We start from the raw sequence: 21488 nt of genomic DNA, 5'->3' as shown, positions 1-21488 counted from the left end.
GGGGGGGGACGGGAACGACCTCAAGGGAATGTGGGGAGCCAGAGGGCAGGACTCAGGACGCGGGAGAGGAGAGAAGAAGAGGAGACCCGGGACACCTGGGAGATGGGTCGGCGAGACCACTGGTGGGAAGCAGAGACTGCGGCAGCCAGTCTCATTCTCCACAGGGAAATAGGAAGGGGAACCCCAGGGCCCTTTGTCCCTCCCACACAGCCCCCCAGGGCAGCAGCTGTTGGACTCTCTGTCTCTGACCAGTTCGGAAGCACTAAGAGTCATTCCATACTCCTGACTAGCCAGGAACTGCAGAGACGGGGCCTCTCACTCCCTGGCCACTGGGCCTGTGTCTACACTGCAAACCAGGAAACCATGCAAGCAGCACCAGCCTCGGAGTCCGGGTCTGCAGCCTGGGGCTCGCGCTGCAGCGCTAGACATAGCGGTGTGGCTGTTCCCCCTTGGCAGGAGCACGGGTGCCGTCACCCCCACACCCCGGCCCCCGAGCACCATCTCCGACACTGCTATTGCTAGCATTGCAGCAAGCCGATAGGCCCGGCTCTGAGACGCTGCCGTGGTGGGTTTTGGCAGTGTAGACGGAGCCTGACCACACAGAGCGCACCGGTGCCACAGCGGCTGGAGCCCAAATCCACCTCTTCCCCAGCGGAAAGGCCATTCCTGACTCTTGCCGATGGCGAGGCCCCTTCCAGTCCCGGAAGCACCCCAAGCAGCCAATGGGGCTTTGCCTGGCTCCCGCGTTCACTTCTGCACAGCGGCCCCACTGCAGAGGCTAGCACATAGCTGGGAGCCAGACAAGAGCTCTGCGTGAGACGCTGCCCACAGTACATTGGGATTCACACAGCTCCGGGCAGGATCAGGCAGCCCAGGCCGCGTCGGGCTTACAGAGTGCGGCACTTTCCTGCAGCATGGGCATCAGGAAACAACAGCTTCAAATGCACCGTAGCAGCTTTCAAATGGAGCGAAATCCAGCCTCTCCTGCGCTCTTCATGGACCTGCAGCAGGGTACCGGCAGAGTCTGTGAACCTGACCTTCTCAGGGCTGGGAAAGTGAGTGGGAGAGAAACACTTCTGGGCTTTTCTACTGAGCCTTAAAATAACAGCGTGTGTAGGAGAATTCCTGTTCAGCCCCACCCACAGAGCCAAGACCACAGGAGAAATCAGGCTGAACTCCCCATGGGAGGATGCTCTCCCCTGAGCACAGAGATCCCTGAGGACAAAGCACATACCTCTAATACTGCTGACCCTTCTGTTCTACCTCTGGGGTGCTCAGCTGCTGCAGGCAAGACCCAGCCACAGTTCACTGAATTCACACAAAAAACATGAACTGATTTCCAAATCAAGCCAGCCCCAGGGTTCCAGAGCAACACAAGAGGAAGGGGCACAGCCGTCAGTGAAGGGAAGAAAAAGCACTTCCTTTCTGCCCCACTGGTCTCCAGTCACAGCCCCAGCCTGCGGCCCCAAAAGCATCAATCAAAAGGAAGAGACTGAACAGAGGGTGGGGGGGGTCAGCGAGTCGCTGTCTAGAAGAAAACAGCCTTTAGAATCTGCGGGGAGGGTTAAATACAGGCAGGCACTGCACATCTGCACCAGCAGCGCTCCACGGAGACCAGCACAGGGCTATTTATAAAGCAGCGGACAGCTGTGGTCTGCAATGCGAGACTAAGACTGCAGATGCCAGCCTGCGACAGACTATGGTTTACTCAGATTAGAAAGTAAGTTATGTACAACACACACACATATATACACAGACAATACAAGTCAGTCATGGAACAAAACCTGTACAGAAGGCTGCCTTCGTGGGCTAATGTGTCCCTGTCCAACCTTGCTGCTCCCTCACTCCACCGTACCAACACAAATCAATCAATCTGTGCACTCTGACTGCTCCAATTCACCACCAGTCATTATCTTGCCTAGAATACTGGCAGGTTTTGTTTATAGCCCGTTTGATAACAAGAGGACTCAGACTAGCTGTAATGGTGAAGGAAAGCAAAGACACTGTATGCTATTTGTTACCACTGTTAATTTGCAAGAAAAAAATAAACTTGGACAAGAAAATGCTTATGAGAATCAGTGTACATTGAGCCATAGTCTCCAGCCCCAGGACAGAGATTAGCATTGCAGCCACTTTCTGCTTAGGGACGCGAGAGTGGAATCAGCTTGACCTGCCACCGGGCAGTTTAGGGAGACGTCTCCCCGTCCTGTGGAGACAGAACAGATGAGGGTCCACAGTGCTCCCTCCCAGTCCCCACTCTTCTCCCTCCCTCCCTGCCACAGACTCTCTTCTCACAGTTTGTTTTATGACGGACCCAAGGAAGGTCAGGGAAGATTCAATGAATAGCAAGGCAAACGCTTAACTGCTGCCTCCAACTCTCACTCAGAACCCAGTTTTAAAACCCTCTCCTGGGACCCAAGGTCATACCTGGGTCAGAATTTAGCAGGTGGTTTCATTCTCCCTGTATTAATTGTTCACAGGCACTGCAAGGCCAGATGCTGAACACACACATCCAAACACAGCTAGGGTAAGTGAGGTTACCCGTAGGAGTCTTTCCACAACCTAAGATAGTGCGGATTCAAACAGTAGCCAACTGCAAACACGTGTATATTCTGTAATTGCACACCTGCTTTTCCTTCAGGCCACCACCAGATTTCATCTGGGCTCAGAGGTGCAAAGGAATAATAGAACTGACTTCTTCATGTCTGCTGCTTGTGGTCACCTGATTCAACATGCACATGCTATATGCCTAGCTATGAGCATGATACAAGATCCCAGTGGGTGCAGAACCTCAGACCTGAGATCACAACCAAGTGACTGAAATCCAGCCAAACCCGCAGCAGGTACAAGCACCTCCTCTCTCTTACAGAAGAGAGGTGCTCACTCTAGCAGTTAATGCTCCCTACTGAGCACCCCTTACCTGTCTGGGCTGAGACAACGCTTCGGGAGTCCAAATCCAACTTCTTCACCAGAGTTTTGGGATCAATCTTCATCCCAGCAAAGACATCAGAGGACAAAAAAGCCCAGTCCTGAGCCAAAGACAAAATTAAACACACACTTTAACATTGAGAGGAATAAAATAATTGGTTCATGGTACGTAAGTGTGCACCATGCCTCAGAGGACACAGCCAAACTACTGGTTTCTAGCTCATTGGTTTTTACTATAAATATTTATGGGTCTCTGTGATGGGCATTCCCAGGGTACAACCTGGAACTGGGGTACTGCTGAGCCCTCTGTCTCACCAACCTGCACTGCCTCTCACGCTGTGATAATGTGACGAGCTGCAAATCCCTCAAGGTCCTGCACTCACACAAGCATTCACAGGCAGGGACACACCCAGCTTCCACCAGCGACTCATGAACCAACAAGAGAGAGGCTCCAGCCAGCTCCCCACAGCTCCCCAGCCGAGGAACTCCAGAGCTGCACTGTCCTGTCCAAGTCAAAAACTTGACCAGTGTAAGTTTATTTTCCAGTCTGCCCCTCCATCAACGTGGAGAGGATATGCACAGGATTGTATTAACTAAGCTAAGGCTTTTTTCATGAACTTCACTCAAACTACACTGTTTTTAGGTAAAATATAAAACAGATTTATTAACTACTGATAGATTTCAAGTGATTATAAGTAATAGCGTACAGATCAAAGCAGGTTATCTAAGAAATAAAACAAAATTGCAATCTAAATTCTATACACTAGACAGGATTTGAATCAAGCAGTGTCTCACCCTGGTGGTACAAACAGTTCACCAATCTTCCATATACAGGCTAGGATTCCTCCTTTCCTGCCTGGGACCACTTTCCCAGTCCAGTCTTTGTTCCAGGTGTTAAGTTCTGGGGAGAGATTACATCACTTCCTCTTTTTATAGCTTCTCCCATGTGGCAAGAATTTCATTGTCCCAAACAAAGCCCACAGCACAGTTTGTGCAAAACTACAGGCACAAAATGGAGTCCAGTGTCATATGCCCTGGTCACATGCCTTTGCATGCGTCGATGAGTCATAGCAGCCATTGTCCACTGGGTGGACATTAGCTTCTTCTAAGGCCTATGGTGTTACTTAATGGGCAAACAGCTTGAATAGTCCATTCGCAATGTGCTGGCTAGACTGGATGTAAACTACCTTCTGGGTGTCACCCCAGGAACAAACATATTTTAAATACTGGTACATGGTCAATATTCACAACTTCTGATACAATTATAGCATATACAATCCAACAAGATATTAATGTTCAACAGATCAAGACATTTAGAATGATCCCTTACAAAGCATATTTTGTACAAAACATATTCTAATTCTATCACTATGGTGAATTTGGGGGTGCCAGGGTCTTGCTTTAGGGTACAGAGTGTCACAGTCTCTTCTAAGCACATTTAAGGACAGCCACAAGTAGCCACCAGAGGTGTCATCTTGTTTGGTTAGCCAAGCCCCTTCAGTCTGGAAAAAGGACTGCAAGTCTCCTAAGAGCAAGCTTCCCTGCTAGATTTTCAGCACTTCCAAGTTTGAGCAAGCATTTCCATGGGGAATTTCACCATCACCCATAGACAAAACCAAACCACAGCTTACTCACACTGAAAAAAAACAAACACATAATGCTATCATTACCCACAATCATCCCACCCTGCCTGCCAGAGGAAGTACGGCAAGCAGCTCCTTCCTAAGGCCTGGCACTAGATCGCAAAGGCAAAACTGCAGAGGTGCCTAGTGGCATTTGCAGAAGAACTGAGAAGGTTGGGCATCTGACTTCTGAGCCAATAAGAGTTAGGCACTGAACCCAATTAGGTGCTTTTGAAAACCCCACTAGGCACCTCTCTGCATCATTAGACACCTAACTTTTGTAGAGCCAGCCCCTGGTCTGCACATGGTTTCTGTAGTGGCATGATTGTTTTGGTTAGGAGTCGTTGCTGTCGTTTTTTTAAGATGGGTATCCCAGACTTTCTCCTCAGAGTATATTCTGTGGCAGCCGAGTGCCTGGCTGTAGATAGCAGATTGGTTGGTGTGTTTGGGGTGGTTATGGGAACTATGAAGTTGCGGTGATCCAGGGGTTTCTTGTACACAGTTTTCTGTAGAGTTCCATTGTTGAAGCTATTGGGGGGTCCAAGGAAGTTGGTGATCGTGTGGGAGTGTTCCAGAGAGAGCTTAACGGTGGTTATTGAAGCTGTGGAGGAAATCTATCAGGGCATTTAGGTCGTCTGTCAAGAGGATGAAAATATCGTTGATGTATCTGAGGTTATCATTGGTTTCGTGATGCATTTGTTCGGAAATTCTTCTTCAAGGTGGCCCATGAAGAGGCTGGCATATTGGAAAGACATCCTAGTACCCATGGTTCTTCCCATGGTTTGGACAAAGTGTTCACCATTGAATGTAAAACAGTAACGGGTGAGGAAGACATGGATGAGTTTGGCAATTTGTTTGCAGTGGAGATCTGAAGTTTGTTGATTGTCTCGTAAATATTTATGGCAGACAGCTATGCTGTCATTGTGAGGGATGTTGGTGTACAGGGAGGTGACATCCACAGTGGTGAGGATGGTGTTCTGAAGGAGGTTGTTAATGTTGCAGTTCAGAAGTCAGTTGTGTCCTGGAGGATGCTGGCCCTTTGTGTGGTGAGGGGCTTGAGGATGGTTTCTATGAATCCCAATATTCCTTCAGTAAGAGTGCCGTGGCCAGATATGATGGGTCTGCCTGGATTCCTTTGTTTGTATATCTTAGGAAGCATGTAGAAGGTTGCTGGGCTGAGTTCATGGGGGATGAGTTTATAGAGTTTCTCTTGGATTTTTGAGGGAGAAGGATTTGATGATATCCTTAAATTCCTGGGTAAATTGTGGTGTGGGGGTCTTCTTTGGGTTCTTTATAGTAAGTGGTGTCAGAGAGTTGTCAGTGGCCTTGTTAACGTTGCCATCATGGTTGAGGATTACAATGGCATGCCCTCTGTCTGCTGGTTTGATCACTGTCTGGTGGCTGGATTTCAGAGACTGCATGGCCGTCCTCTCTGCGGTGGAGAGACTGTGGTAGATATGAAGCTTGTTAAGGATTTCAGTCATTTTTTTTCTGAAGCAATCTATGTAATGATCAACAGTGTGGTTTCATCCACTTCGCGGTGTCCAGGCAGATGATTCTTTTGTCTTCTGACTGTCGGTGGTTAAGAGAATCATTTCTTACCGTAACAATTATACCAATACACCCCCTAGTGTGGGCACAGTACTGCAGGACTAAAAGAGCAGTCTCCAACCTTCTCAGTCCTGGCATCCACCTATAACTACTGCATAACCCACCGAGCTGAGAAGCAACATTGAACTCCTCCAGCATTACTGAAGGACAGACCATCAGGGCTGGTTCTAGGGCAGACAAGCAACGCAGTCGTCCTAGGTGCCCTCCAGAAAGGAACACTGAACTGCTGTGCTGCTCAGCCCTTTTCCCCCTCTGCTCCTGACTGGCTAGCCACTGTTTGTTTGTCTGGGGGTGTGAGAACGAAAATGTTTTCCACCCTGGCTGGCAGAACAGCTAGGGCCACCCCTGCAGGCCACAGAGCAGGCTCACCCAACCACAGGAAGCGGGGTGGTGGGAGTTACAAAGGACAGAAAACGTACTGTCAACACTCTGTTTTCTCTCTGGACTGTCCCTTTCTTACCACTGCTACTCTCTATTCACTGCTATTCCAAATGAGCTCTTTGCCAAGGAAAAGATGGAACAAGAGCTCACTACAAGATTATTAAGAGCAAGTGAAGCAATGTAAGGTGACTGGGCAACAAAATGGCAGATGAAATTCAAAGTAATGCACATTGGAAAACATAATCCCAGCTATACATATAAAATGATGGGGTCTGAATTAACTGTTACCACTCAAGAAAAAGATCTTGGAGTCATTTTGGATAGTTCTCTGAAAACATCCACTCAATGTGCGGCATCAGTCAAAACAGAGAACAGAATGCTGGAAATCATTAAGAAAGGGATAGATAATAGACAGAAAATATCGTATTGCCTCTATATAAATCCACGGTATACCACACCTTGAATGCCGCGTGCAGATCTGGTCATCCCATCTCAAAAAAGAATTGGAAGAGGTACAGAAAAGGGCAAAAAGATTATTAGGAGGAAGGAACAGATATGAGGAGAGATTAATAAAACTGAGACTTTTCATTTTGGAAAAGGGACGATTAAGGAGCGACATGCTAGAGATCTATAAAATCAAGCCTGGTGTGGAGAAAGTGCTATTTACTCCTTCTCATAACACAAGAGCTAGGGGTCACCAAATGAAATTAACAGGTAGCAGGTGTAAAACAAACAAAAGGAAGTATTTCTTCACACAATGCACAGTCAGCCTGTGGAACTCTTTGCCACAGGATATTGTGAAGGCCAAAACTATAAGAGTTCAAAAAAGAGAACTGGATGAATGCATGGAGGATAGGTCCACCGGTGGGTATTAGTCAGGACAGGCAGGGACGCAAAACCATGCTCTGAAGTGTCCCTAGCCTGTGTCTGCCAGAAGCTGGGCATGGGCGACAGAGGATGGATCACTTGATGATTGCCTGTTCTGTTCATCCCCTCTCAAGCACCAGGCATTGGCCACTGTTGGAAGACAGGATACTGGGCTAGATGGACCTTTGGTCTGACCCAGTATGGTTGTTCTTATGAGACAATGGGCCATGGTTTTTTTCCTATAGACATGCAGAAAAAAAAAAAAATTCAGCTTCTTCCATTGAGCCTTTCCTAAATTCGTTGGTTATATGTTGTGACAAGGTGTCTGGCCTTTTCCCTCTTCTCTTCTGGACTGACACAGCAACCTTGGTTTTATAACCACCTTCTCTTAAAACAGACTCTTCATTTTTCAATAGGATTCCAAGCTATGGCACTTTCTCTGAGCAACCAGAAATGTAAGTCCCCCTATTATGTCTCAGTGTGAAAGGGATCTGCTACTGCTAAACAGGGTAACAGCTCCCTGCCATTCCAGTTTGCTGGCCAGCATCACACATTCCTTGGGACTCCACCAGTCCTAGCTTTGCCTTACAGGTTAACCCTTGGAGCACTTCAGTGCCTCAGTGCTCCACAGGCCTCTCCTTGCAGCATCCAGCCCATCACTGGGCACTCACACACAAGCTTGCTTGGCTGAACAAGGAATTCACACTCCGCTTAATATAACAGCACTGAGATATACTTAGGTTCTAACAAAGAGAAGTTTATTACCCAAGAGCTGAAATTTAAGTGATACTAAGCAAGAATAAGAGAGACGGAAATGGTTGCAAATAAAACAGCAGGACACCCTGTGAGACTAAAATTTAACTTCAGCTACCATCCTTGACTAAAGGCACTTCTTACCTAAAGCAACCTTTTAACATTGCCCCACCCCAACATGGTAGGGGATCCACCCTTCACAGATACAGACAGCACTGGTCTCTTTGTCCCCTCAGGGACGGATCACCAACGTGTCTTTTTCCTTCTCCTTACATTCCCCAAAGTGTACAGTCTGTCACCAGACTCTGGATGAACGCCTGCTGATTTCACATCCGCATATTTTGTCCCTCCAGTATGAACTGCCCATTGTCTCTGACATCATTCTGCTCAATTTACTTTATAGACAGGGAGAAAATAATTTTACCTCTCATTTGAAAGAAAACCTGTTTCTCCCTTTGTTTTGTTAGACTTCAAAGCCTATCATCAGTGAGTATCCATAATTCCTCCTGGAGTGTTAATACATACACTTCACGATGATATTACCGACTAACGTGTCACCGGCTTTCATTTGGTATCATAACAGCAATGTGTTGGGTGTAGTCAGTTTGTCAGGCCTGGCAAGAGTTGCTGACACAAAGCAGTGAACCACCAATGTGCTTCTGGGTCACACACACATTCAAGACAGTCAGACACCCTGCATTCCACGTTCACCACTTTTATATGGTTATACTGTGTACAATGTATGCCTTGTGAGGTATCCTTTGAAAATGCATAATCTACTGAACATCATTGTCCTGTTAAAATGGGTGTATCAACACTATATGTGGAGCTATGAGATTTTACTTATGATTGTTACTGAAATATACTGTAGGTCTGGGTAATGCCCTCAGACCATTTTCTCAAAGACAAAAGCACACTGGCTTGCCAGCTAGGTGCTAAAAGGCCATTATCTGTTTAATGGGAGATTTACTAGCAGGGAAGTTGTAAACTAGAAATGTACAATTCACCTGAAGAACAGAAGGCAGCTCACGGACAGCACAGAACTGTCTGACCCCATGACCCAGCAAGGACTTTTCTGGAAAAAATGGGTCAGGATATAAGGGGGGAAAAAAGGTCCCCCAACCACCTCTCTTCCCGCATCTCTACCCATGGCAGCAAGATGGCTTAGAAGACAAAGGAAGCTTTTGGAACTGGGGGGAGTGGTCCAGCCTAGAGGTTTCTCCAGCCAGTACAGACTGCTGACGGCATGTGAGTGAGACAAACTATTTTGCTTTTAGAACAATTCACCTTGGAGAAAACTTAGGAAACAGCTTGCGTGTTTATCTTTTATGTCTTATCACTTAGAATCTATCTTCCTTTAGTTAATAAACTTGTTTTATCTACACCAGCGCGTTTTGGTTGAAGAGTTTGGGGAATCTCTACTCTCGTTAACAAAGGCTGGTGCACAATCATTTCTTTTGATGAAATGACAGGCTATTAATGAGCTTGCATTGTTCAGCAGAATGCTGGACAGTGCAAGATGTACATTTCTTGGGTGCAAAGCTGGGACCAAGAGTTTGCAGGTATCACCCTCTATGTAGTTGATGGGTAGCTGGAAGGGCATTCATGTAACTTGGCTGGAAGTGACTTTACACGCTGGTGGCTTTTCACTAGCAGAGCAGCGTAAAAGACACCCTGGGCTGGAGAATTAAAGGGACACAGCCATTCAACAGTCCAGATTACACCCTAGGCTACATCACAGACATTTAAAAACAGACACTACCTCAACACAATGAAGGAAGTGCAAGTTCCTACTTAATGGTGTGTTGTCAAAAGAGACTCCATCTAGAAACGAGAGCACAGAACAAATCAGAGAGAAGGACAGCTATTTCACCGCAGAGACCTGTACTGTTCCCAGCTCTTCAGTAATACAAACCTCATAATATTCAAAGGCCCAGCTACTGGAGTCATGTGATTTTGAGAATCTTGGCTGTAAAAAGAAGTTAAGTTTCTAGCCCTCATGGTTGCAGGGAAAAGCTTGCAAATGTGGCCTCTGAAAGCCACATGTTCACTGTTGCTCTCTTAGTTGTTTCCATAGCATTCTTCCAGCAATGTTCTAGATCTCATTCAGTAAACATGAGGGTGAAAAGAAAATGAAGGGACTTCATGAAGCATAGTTCTCTTATTCAGACTTCTGATTTTTCTGCAGGGTACATGTCCTTAGTTAAACAAAGGGATACAGCGAGGTGGGCAAACTCCAGCCTGCAAGCCATTTTAAGCTGGCTTGCGAGCTCCCGCTAGGGCGCAGGGTGGGGGCCGCTCCACATGGCTCGGCCCTGCTCTGGCGCTCCAGCCAGGGCGCAGTATCGGGAGCCGCACCACACAGCTCGGCCCTGCTCCGGCAGGGGCACTGGGCCGGGGCTGCACCACACGGCTCCCAGAAGCCGCGGCATGGCCCCGCTCTGGCTCCTATGCACTCCAATGGCCCCCTCTGGCACTCCAATGGGAACTGCGGGGGGCAGTGCCTGCAGACATAGCAACACGCAGAGCCACCTGGCTGCACCTCCATGTAGGAGCCAAAGGGACATGCCACTGCTTCCGGGAGCCGCGTGAGGTAAGCGCTGCTCGGATCCTGCACCCCCAAGCCTCTCGTCAGGCCCCAACCCCCAATCCCAGCTCAGAGCACCCACCTGCATCCCAAACCTCTCCTCCCCAGCCCCACCCCAGAGCCCACACCCTCAGCCAGGACCTGAACCCCTTCTTGTACCGCTGCCCCAGTCCTGATCCCCCTCCGAACCCTTTGGTCCCAGCCCAGAGCACTCTCCTACACCCCAAACTCCTCATCCCAGCCCCACCCCAGAGCCTAAACCTCCTCCAGCACCCCAACCCCAATTTCGTGAGCATTCATGGCCCACCATACAATTTCTATTCCCTGATGTGGCCCTTGGGCCAAAAAGTTTGCCCACCCCTGGGATACCGTGATGTTACAGTACTACACACGGAACAGTCATAGAAATGTAGAATTTTGCACCTTGCTTTTTAATATTAGCATATTTAAGAAGTCTGAAGAAGAGATTACTCAGATTTGGCTGAGCAGGCCCCAAAACATTAACTGCACCTGCACCACAAATTATACTCCTTCAATGAGAAAACAGTCCTGTGACTCATGCAGGCAACAAGGTGTGGGGGAAGAGGAGATGGCGGAGGGTGAAAGATGACAGATGAACTCCTCCCCCCACATACACATTAAACACACACTATCAGGATCACTGCATATGAGAGTTGTTGTGTGATTAACAAAGAGGGAGACACCAAGGCAGATTTTAACAGAAAATGTCATACTCAGCTACACAAGGATATGGTAATAAGAGCCAAATAGAGGAGAGCATGAAAATTCAATCTCTCTCTTACTGTACATGTGACATGCCTCCTTAGGCCCTTTCGTGTTACTGATGCATGAACATTCCCTGCATCACTTGGAAGAATCTGATGGAACAATCCATTTTCTGTTGGCTAGAGTCTAGCAACACACAAATACAACCACATTCAAAGACTGTTGTTTAAGTTGCAAAGCCAAGCACCCAAAAGTTAGGAAAGCTAAAATTAAGGCTGATAGTGCAATCTTTAGTTTAGTCCCCCTGTGCATGTGCATTGTGATACAATCTTTAATTGATTGTATGATCGAATACTAGCTTTTCCAGAGGACCCCTGCCTCATTCAGTGCACTGGGTGGATGGGCTTGTGGAAGAAGAGGTAGCTGTTCAATATTTGTCTTTATCCTCATCTCTCAATATGTGGTCCCTGCTTCACTCACTGCATGCCAATCAAACCCTGGACCAAATACAGAATTATTAATTTCCTCGTTAACTCTATGGTGCTGACTGCTGTATCATCCAAGCCTCACAAACAATAATGAATTAGCTGCACAACACTCCTGTGAAACGGTGAGGGGCTTTACAGCAGGGGAAATGACTGGGAAATTTAAAGCCAAATTCCACAAGTGACTATTAACTTCAGGTGCCTCAGTGATCGCACACCCCTAATTTTTCTGCATACTGTGCATTTTTGTAGCTTTTCTACATTCAAAGCAGGGCACAGAAATCTAACAGCCCAGTGAGGTCCGTGGGTAAGCACTGTTCCCATTTTATAGAGGGAAACGGGAAGTCCACAGAGACAGCCAATGGCACTGCCAGGTTGCCTGAGGTGCTAAGCAACCACAACTTCTAATGCAGTGGTTCCCAAATGGTAGGCCACAACCCCTTTCGGGGTGATGGTGATCTCTACTGTGCACAAGATGCCATTTTGCTCTGTATAGAGTGACCTCGCATGTACAATGTGTGTGAGGTCACTATTCATGGAGGATGCTATTTTCCTCTACAAAATGGCATCCTCTGCACCCCATGAACTCACATACTCCATACGCACGACGCCATGGGATGCAGAGGATGCCTTCTGAACAGCAAAATTGCGTCCTCCTTGTGATGTGACCTCACATTCTGGTGCATGCAAGGCCATGCTGTGCGGAGAGCACCACCTTGCTCTTCAAAATGGCATACTATGGCTGTCTGGGGTCCCAGGTGGAAATAATTCATTAAAACGGGGTTGTGCCAGCAAAAAGTTTGGGAACTCCTATTCTAAGGAGTTCAGGTGAGTGCTCAACACTGCTGACAACCTGGGTCCAGCTGTCTCAAGCTGAGCACCTGGCCACGCAGAACACTCCATTAGCGACCACCTGTGCAAGGGGTTTGAAACTGGGAATGGGCAACAGGGGATGGATCACTTGATGATTGGCCATTGGCAGACGACAGGATACTGGGCTGGCTGGACCTTTGGTCTGACCCAGTATGGCTGTTCTTATGAATGAGTCTGAAGTTTGGTTTAATAGGTCTGAAGATCAAGTGACATTTTCAAGGTTCTTCCATCTCTAAAATCAACATCTTGCTATTGCTATTATGAGCTCATCTGTTTTACCTTGAGGCAAGAGGAATTCCAATTCTGCTTACCTCAGATAGGACAAAAGTCACGGGCATTTGATCGTGCCCACTGTTCAACTGCAAAGCCCTGCTGGTGAGAAGTCTTTTTGGTTGTGCTCCAGAGTCTTCCACAGAAATGCTCTTAAGAACTCTAACGAACAGAAAGCAATTCACAGCACCTTCAGTGGTGCAGAAACCCTGTAGTGTCTCACTCCCTTCCATCTATCAACACACCAAAGTCAACATCTCTGACATCTTTCGCAAAACCAGCAATGCAGGCCAGATGGACTTGTAAGCAGCTAAGATTTATGTAACATCTCAGCTAGACTCTCTGTTCAAGATCTCAGGTTACAGATTCTTACTCCAAGGGCTTGTCTTCACTATGAGCTAAATTGGCACTGCTGCAATCGATGCAGGTATAGTGAAGAGACGCTCAATCAGCTGGACAGCACTCTCCCATCAATTTCAGTACTCTACCTCAATGAGAGTCGGAAGCAATGCTGGCGGGAGAGCATCTCCCGTCAACATAGCGTAGCATAGACCCTGCGATAAGTAGATCTAAGCTACTTTGACCTGAGTTACGCTGCTAACCTAACTCAAATTGCATAGCTTAAATCGACCAGCAGCTGTAGTGAAGACAAGCCCTTACTGTGAGCCTTCAAACATGATCAAGAAGAGCAAAAAATCAGTTTGCAAAAAACACACAAAAAAGATAAGCCATGCATAGGTCTCTGCCATTCAGGAATATTTAAACACAGGGTTTGAAAAACAGATCCAATCTCATCTGCTTTTCTGTTTGTTGAGACAATACCCGAATGTGCCTCAAACAGATTTCCAGGGAGTGGCTTAAAGTTTGCCCACTTACTCTGGAATGTGACGTGTTCACAATGCTTGTGCCTACACTAGCCTTCTTTTCCCAAAGTTCCCCACCATTTCAGCTCCACCAGTGCGAGGACACTAGATGCACCACTGTAGATAAAAACAATGAGGAGTTCTTGTGGCACCTTAGAGACTAACCAATTTATTTGGGTATAAGCTTTCGTGGGCTAAAGCCCACTTCATCAGGTAGACAGGCACACCCCTTTTTACCCACAAGTCTAGGCAACATAGTGCTTACAGAGCCAGCAGCCTGTTTGCACTAGCATTCCCATTATCACTGCCGCTGGTGTAGCTGAGCCAGTGGTAGTAACGATGAGGAAACTTTAAGGGACAAAAAGCTAATAAACAGAAAGCCAGGGTGGTGTCCTACACCTCACACTGTTTTAACTTGAAGATACTTTCCTGTATGAATTGCCGAAAAACCTCTATAGCAAGTCTGTCCTTAGGCAAGTTTCTTATAGACTCGTAGACCTTAAGGCCAGTAGGGACCATCATGATCATCTAGTCTGACCTGCAGCACATTGCAGGCCACAGAACCTCACTCTCCCATTCCTGTAAGAGACCCCTAACCTCATGCTGAGTTACTGAAGTCCTCAAATCATGGATTAAATACTTCAAGTTACAGAGAATCCACCATTTCCACTAGTGTAAACCTGCAAGTGCCCCCTGCCCCATGCCTTGTCATCTTATTCCTATCTCTGTGAACGAAAAAATTAAAGTATTTTTCTAGAGTATCTCATGGGATGTTCCAAAATGTTTGTAAACAACTTTAAAGATTAAAAGTGCCAGATACACTAAATGCTCAATGTCAATGTCATTACATACAATGTCATTACATATGCATCCGATGAAGTGGGTATTCTCCCACGAAAGCTCATAGTCCAATACGTCTGTAAGTCTACAAGGTGCCACAAGACTTTGCTGCTTTTAATGTCATTACAGATACTTAAACGGAGTACTTTTTGTTACAGCTCTGAACAAGGCTGAGACTAATATCTTACATAATCCCTTAAATCAAAAGCTTTTACACTCTTTTCCCAGACTCTCCACTACTGCCTCAAGTCAGTGATCAACTATAAAGCAAACAGTCGCTATAGACCTCCCAGTGTCACCCACTCACCATGGACTGTCTTTCCTGCTTCTCCCAGAATGTGACAAGAGTTTTCCTAAGAGCTCACAACCCAGCATTTAAATAGCAGGCAGGTAAAGATACACATAAGCAAGGAGCAGAGTGTTGGCCGCAGAATGGAAGACTGGAGTCTCTAGTGGCCACCAATGTAACTGATGCCAACAGGAACCATGCGTAGGGATGAAGGCAAAGGCAAGTTGCAAGGGGAGATTTAAATGAGGATGGGGCGGCTTTGCAAGTCCTGATGGACAGGGATGGGAGAAAGCAGAGGTCCCTGCAGGAAAATAAGAAGGAGATCAAGGCCAGCATTATGGGAAGAGCAGAGGTTGGACCTGTGAGGAAGGGCATGGCTGAATGTTGCAGGGGAAGACCAGCCGTTTGGACGAGAGAGGTGATCACACACAAGCCATGGACCTGGGCCTAGCAGCAGTCTTTGGGAGGGAGACGAGACAGCCAAAGTGGAGGAGGTTCCAGCAAGGAGGACAGGACATGAACAGGCGAGACAACTGTTAGCGAAGGACACGGGCTGAGACAGCACAGAGAGCTCCCATGTGGTGGCAGGATGTGAGGCCAGGCCCAGCAGCCTACACCTGGGTCTCCCGCTGCAGGGTGCTGGGTAACAAAGGCAGCACCTTGCTGTCAGCGTGGGCACTGCGAGGCCCCACAGCTCACACGGGCCGAGGGTCCAGAGCAGCCACGAGCATGGACATGCCTTAAACCAGTGCTAGAGCTACACCAGCACTGCACATGCCCGCCAGACCCCACGCCTCAGTCACCCCACATAGTGCCCCTCAGCCGGCATGGCCCGGCCCGCCGCTTCCCGACACCCCCCCTCCGCTGCCATGGCCCGGCCCGCCTTTCTCCAACTCCCACTGGCATCGGGCACCCCACTCCTCCCCAACACCCCCCTCCGCTGCCATGGTCCCGCCCGCTGCTCCCCAACACCCCCCTCTGCTGCCATGGTCCCGCCCGCTGCTCCCCAACAACCCCCTCCGCTGCCATGGTCCCGCCCGCCGCTCCCCAACAACCCCCTCCGCTGCCATGGTCCCGCCCGCCGCTCCCCAACCCTCCGGCTGCCATGGTCCGCGCCGCCGCTCCCCAACACCCCCTCCGCTGCCATGTCCCCGCCCGCCTCCCCAACACCCCCCTCCGCTGCATGGTCCCGCCCGCCGCCCCCCAACACCCCCCTCCGCTGCCATGGTCCCGCCCGCCGCCCCAACACCCCCCTCCGCTGCCATGGTCCCGCCCGCCGCTCCCAACCCACGTCCCCCCCATGGCACGGCCCACCTTTCTCCAACACCCCCCTCCGCTGCCATGGTCCGGTCCGCCTTTCTTCTCCAACCCCCACCTCCCCCGCCATGGCCCGGCCCGCCGCTCCCCAACCCCCGCCTCCACTGCCATGGCACGGCCCACCTTTCTCCAACCCCCACCTCTGCTGCCATGGCCCAGCCCGCCGCTCCCCAACCGCCACCGCCGGTATCGGGCAGCCCACCTCTCCCCAACACCCCCCTGCTGCCATGGCACGGCCCGCCGCTCCCCAACACGCCCCCCCGGCATCAGGCAGCCCACTCCTCCCCAACACCCCCCCGCTGGCATGGCACAGCCCGCCTCCCCTCGACCCCAGCTAGTACCCCCCTTTGCTGGCTTGGCACAGCCCACCCTGGCCAGCACCCCTACCCCCACGGGCATGGTGTAGCCCGCCCCTCTCTGACCCCTCCCCACACCCCCTCTCCGCTGCCATGGTACAGCCCACCCCCCAGGCAGAGCACATGGCACGGCCACGCACTCGTACCACCTCCCTCCCCGCATGCGGGATGGTACAGCCCGACAGGCTCCCCGCACACGAGATGGTATCGCCCGGTGCACCCCTTTTACCTTTCCGGGCTCCGCCCTCCAACCGCTGGTCCCGCCCGCCCCATCCTGGCTGCCCGGATACCGCGGGCCCCTCAGCCTCGGGGCCGCCTGGTGCAGCCGCGGACGCTTCACTTTCCCCACCATGGCCGGGCTGCCGGGCTCGGCGTGTGTGCAGCGGCTATAGCCCTCCCCGGAACGCGGCGCCGCACAGCGCGTTCCCCCTCCCCCAAGGGCCGGGGCGTGCCAAGCGGGATATGGGGCGGGGCCGGGCTCCCGCAGGCCGCTGCGCCGGAGACGGTCCCGGGGCGGACCCGAGCGGCCCGGGCTGAGGCGCCGGGTGCTGCCCGCTCCCAGCTTTAGGCTGTTGGGGGGCCCGCCCGGGTTGGCGCCGCAGCTGCAGCCGCTGTTAACTCTGAAGCCTAATGGTGCTGGGCGACGTGCCGGTGACTGGCTGCTGCGGGTTGCAGCTGCTCTCCGGAGAGGTGCCAGGGCAGCCTGCTGCGAGGAGCTGGTTACTGGCAAAGATTGCTGGGGTGGAGAAAATGCGACCCCATTCCCACAAAATAAGTACTGCCTGTTTCTCCCTGTCCCTAGGGGAAATCTCCTTCCCAAGCCTGAACACGGTAATCGCTGGCGCCCTGAGCCAGGAACTTCACAACAATCAAACAGATTCAAGGTATAGACTAGGGTGACCAGACAGGAAGTGTGAAAAATCAGGACGAGGTAGGGGGGTAATAGGTGCCTATATAAGACACTGCCTCAAATATCAGGACAGTCCCTATAAAATTGGGATAGCTGGTCACCCTAGTATAGCCTGTCCTGGTGCTCCTGAGAGTTGGGGGAAATAACTTGCTAGAATTAGACAAAATACACTTACTGCTAACAGAGAAAAAGCTGCATTTCTTTTTTAGAAACATATTTCTGTGCTCTTTCTACTCTCCAGGGAATGGGGAAAGCAGAAACACTTACACAGATGCCAAATCAAAACACATTTGTTCTTAGTGTGGCGTCCTCCCCGCCCCTGGGAATTTACTCTGCGGCTTGTTGTTTCATAGATAAATATGGAATATGCAGCACAAGTGGTAAGAGATGTGATGGAACGAGCCTCTTGCAGAATATCTGTTTTTCTCTCCAATTTATTGAGGGGTCCATTTCCCATTTTCAGTGCGTCTTATGACTCTCACCAAAAACACTTTCCCCCATTAATGTTAGTGCAAGTTATCTCCCTTCCCCTTGAGAAGAAAGGGGCATTTTGTTTCAGCTGTTGACAAATAAGAGTGAACACTTAACCAGAAGGCTGTACGGATTTGTTATACTGCAATCTAAGCATGTGGTCCAGGGTGTAATCAGGACCGGCGCTAGGGTTTCTCGCGCCCTAGGTGCACGGCCATTTCGCGGCCCCCCGCGCTTGTTCCACGGCTCCGGTAGAGCTGCCGCAGTCATTCCTGTGGAGGGTCCGTTGGTCCACGGCTCCGGTGGAGCTGGCGCAGTCATTCCTGTGGAGGGTCTGTTGGTCTGTGGCTCCGGTGGAGCTGCCGCAGGTATGCCTGCGGGCGGTCCACCAGAGCTGCGCGAGTACCGACCATCCGCAGGCATGACTGCGCCAGCTCCACCGGAGCCGTGGACCAACGGACCCTCCACAGGAATGACTGCTGCAGCTCCACTGGAGCTGCGGACCAACAGACCCTCCGCAGGCATGCCTGCAGCAGGTCAACGAGCTGCCTGCGGCCCCCCCTGGCAAAATGCCGCCCCCTCAATAATCCTGGCGCCCTAGGCGATTGCCTAGGCTGCCTAAATGGTAGCACCAGCCCTGGGTGTAATAAAACAATTTACGGAACTGATAAAAGGCATATATAGCCAGCCCACTGGATATCTGTATCTAGGTGTGTGAGGGTGAAATAAACAGCTTCTTATCTTCCCCCTCCGGAACTAGAAGATGCAGCCTCACAAAATATATTCCTTCTGCTTTTCTTTGTATCTTCCACTGCTGAGTACCTGCCGATCTATCTCCCCACAGCAGGACTGCATGCAATACCTGATGAAGACTCCCTCTGCTGGATCTGCACCAGGCTGGATAAAAATCAATGATTTTTTTTTAAATCAGATTTTTTTTTAATTTAAAACAGATTTTGTTGATAAAATGCTTTTTTAGGAAAAAACTATCTGAAGATGGTTTTAATTAAGATACATTATAGTTCAAAGATATCTCATGGAATAAGGATTATAAATTCTAATTCTATAGTACAAGACAATATATTCATGTAATGTTTAAGAAAAGTTTTGTAAATGAGTTCCCATAGTTCATGGATTAGGGACCCAACCTTGGGTTTCAGGGGCTTCCGTATAGATTATTTAGGTTGATCTTTCTATCTAGCCAGTGGGACTCAGTGCTCAATCTAGAAGATACCATCAGAGATGTTTAGTTTTGCAGTTCTCAGACTGTGGATTTGTGTCTCCAGAGATAACATGCTTATTAACAGCAAAAATGTTTTTAAATAAATAAAATATAGAGGTGAGAAATAACAGACCTCAACCCTACTGTCCCTTTTCAAATTTGTGTACACAGAGTCAATGCCTTACCTCTCTCTAAAAGTGCAAAGTTTCAGGAAGTTCAATGAATAGAAGATTGTTGAGGGCGGAATAGATCTGGACAAGGAGACGAAGTCTGGAGATAAATATGAGAAGAGAGGGACAGACAGTGGAAACAAAAGTGAAACTGTTTGAGCAGCATATTCCAGAAGTCTTGAGGTCTTTCTGAGTGTAGCCTTCATTGATTTGAGATCTATCATACTATTCTCTTGCTAGAAGGGAAAACCTATAATGGCAGCTGGCTGTAAAAGAGACCCAGTTTGGGAATATTGTAATGAAGTCCTCTACCTGTGGGTAAGACAGGCATGCATGCAAACTTCAAGCAATGCAACAAAGAAATGCAAGGCCTGGCTGTCCGAATGAAACATCATGAGAAGTGTTCCTTCTCAGGAGGAAGCTACATTGAAGATGATGGAAGGAACATGTCTGAACATGCAGGATCTTCAGGTTGGTAAACTTTTTTATTTCATACTTCTTTCTTAAGGACTGCCTGTCTTCTTTCTGAACTGGTCTTGAATTCTCATGTTTGAGCAAAAAATATAGTTATTACTCTATGGTATACTATCATTTTAGATGCAGTTGTGATAAAAAAAAAATAAATAGCTGAAATAGGCAGATCTTCCTTTTACAATTTCACCTTCAACGTAGTACTGAGTATCAGTGCATGCAATGAGTAACACTAAATGAGCAGTATGGTCATAATAATTAACTAACAGCATTGACTTATTTTGTTTAAGAGAATCCATCCTCAACATAGAAGATTCTGAAGACTATTCACCTTCAAGATCATCATCATTTTCTATAGTTTCAGAGTTATCTGCCAATGATAATGTTTCAGTCACATCATGTATGTCACATAGCCACAGTATATCACCTGCAGTAAAAAGAAAAAAAAATCTCCATCGTCCAGAAACAACCATAGATAAGTCTGTGATAACAACCAGCAGATTATTAAAAAGGGTAATTGATGAAAAAATTGTCCAGTTTGTTTATGCAACAAACTCTCCTTTCCCTATGATTGAAAACCCACACTTCATTAACATGGTTCAGTCATTAAAACCAGGATACAGCCCACCCAACAGAGCAGATGTTGCAGGCAAATTGCTGGCTAAAGAGAAATTGAGCAGTGTGCAAAAGGTCTAGAGGGTGAAATTGTGAACCTGAGTCTTGATGGGTGGCGCAACGCCCACAATGATCCTGTTGTATGTGCTTGTGTGACGACAGAAGAAGGGAATGTCTTCCTTACAGAAACCATTGACATGTCAGGAAATGCACACACAGCAGAATGCTAACAAGAAGTAGCAGTAAAACCTATAACAAACAGTGAAAAAAAATTCGAAAGTCTAGAATACAGCTTGGTCACAGACAATGCTGCAAATGTATCCAAGATGAGAAGAAATTATTTAGAAGAGAGTGAAGAGAGTCCCAGGCTAATAACATACAGTTGCAGTGCTCATTTGATGCACCTAGCCAAAGACTTCAGTGTTCCAGAAATAAAGGCTAATGTTGTTGAAATTGCAGAATACTTGTGTAACAACCACTTTACAGCAGCTGCTCTGAAAAAAGTGGAAGGAACCAAGCTAACTCTCCCACAGGACGTGCGATGGAACTCAGTAGTGGACTGTTTTGAGCACTATATCAAGAACTGGCTTAATCTGATGACAGTTTGTGAACAAAATTGTGAAAAAATAGATGGCACTGTCACAGCCAAAGTTCTCAGCATTGGGCTTATGAGAAATGTTGAACACACGCTGAGTAGCCTGAAGCCTATTTCTGTAGCCTTGAACAAAATGCAGGGAAATAGCTGGTTTATTGCTGACTCTGTTGAAATTTGGAAGTGAGATCTTAAAAAGAGAAATATGCAATGGCAGAGTTCATTACAAGCATTAAAAAAACGAAACACTATCTCCAGCTCATTTTCTT

The 21488-nt window shown here is 48.4% G+C and overlaps 1 protein-coding gene across 1 annotated transcript in view; it reads right to left on the bottom strand.

The window, feature by feature from the left end:
* SLX9 (SLX9 ribosome biogenesis factor) overlaps positions 1-17157 on the bottom strand; it is a 110347-nt gene extending 93190 nt beyond the window's left edge. The window contains exons 1-2 of the mRNA XM_032787708.2: positions 16998-17157; positions 2921-3029 (exon numbers count right to left, since the gene is read on the bottom strand). Of these exons, the coding sequence (XP_032643599.1) occupies positions 2921-3029; positions 16998-17120 (232 nt within the window). The 5' untranslated portion in view covers positions 17121-17157. The remainder of the gene's footprint in view (positions 1-2920; positions 3030-16997) is intronic.
* Between the last annotated feature and the right edge of the window lie 4331 nt (positions 17158-21488).

This window comes from Chelonoidis abingdonii, chromosome 10 (genome assembly GCF_003597395.2).
Source record: "Chelonoidis abingdonii isolate Lonesome George chromosome 10, CheloAbing_2.0, whole genome shotgun sequence".
Taxonomy (NCBI): domain Eukaryota; kingdom Metazoa; phylum Chordata; order Testudines; family Testudinidae; genus Chelonoidis; species Chelonoidis abingdonii.
The sequence above is the reverse complement of the archived record's forward strand: the minus strand, read 5'-3'. Positions and strand labels throughout refer to the sequence as shown.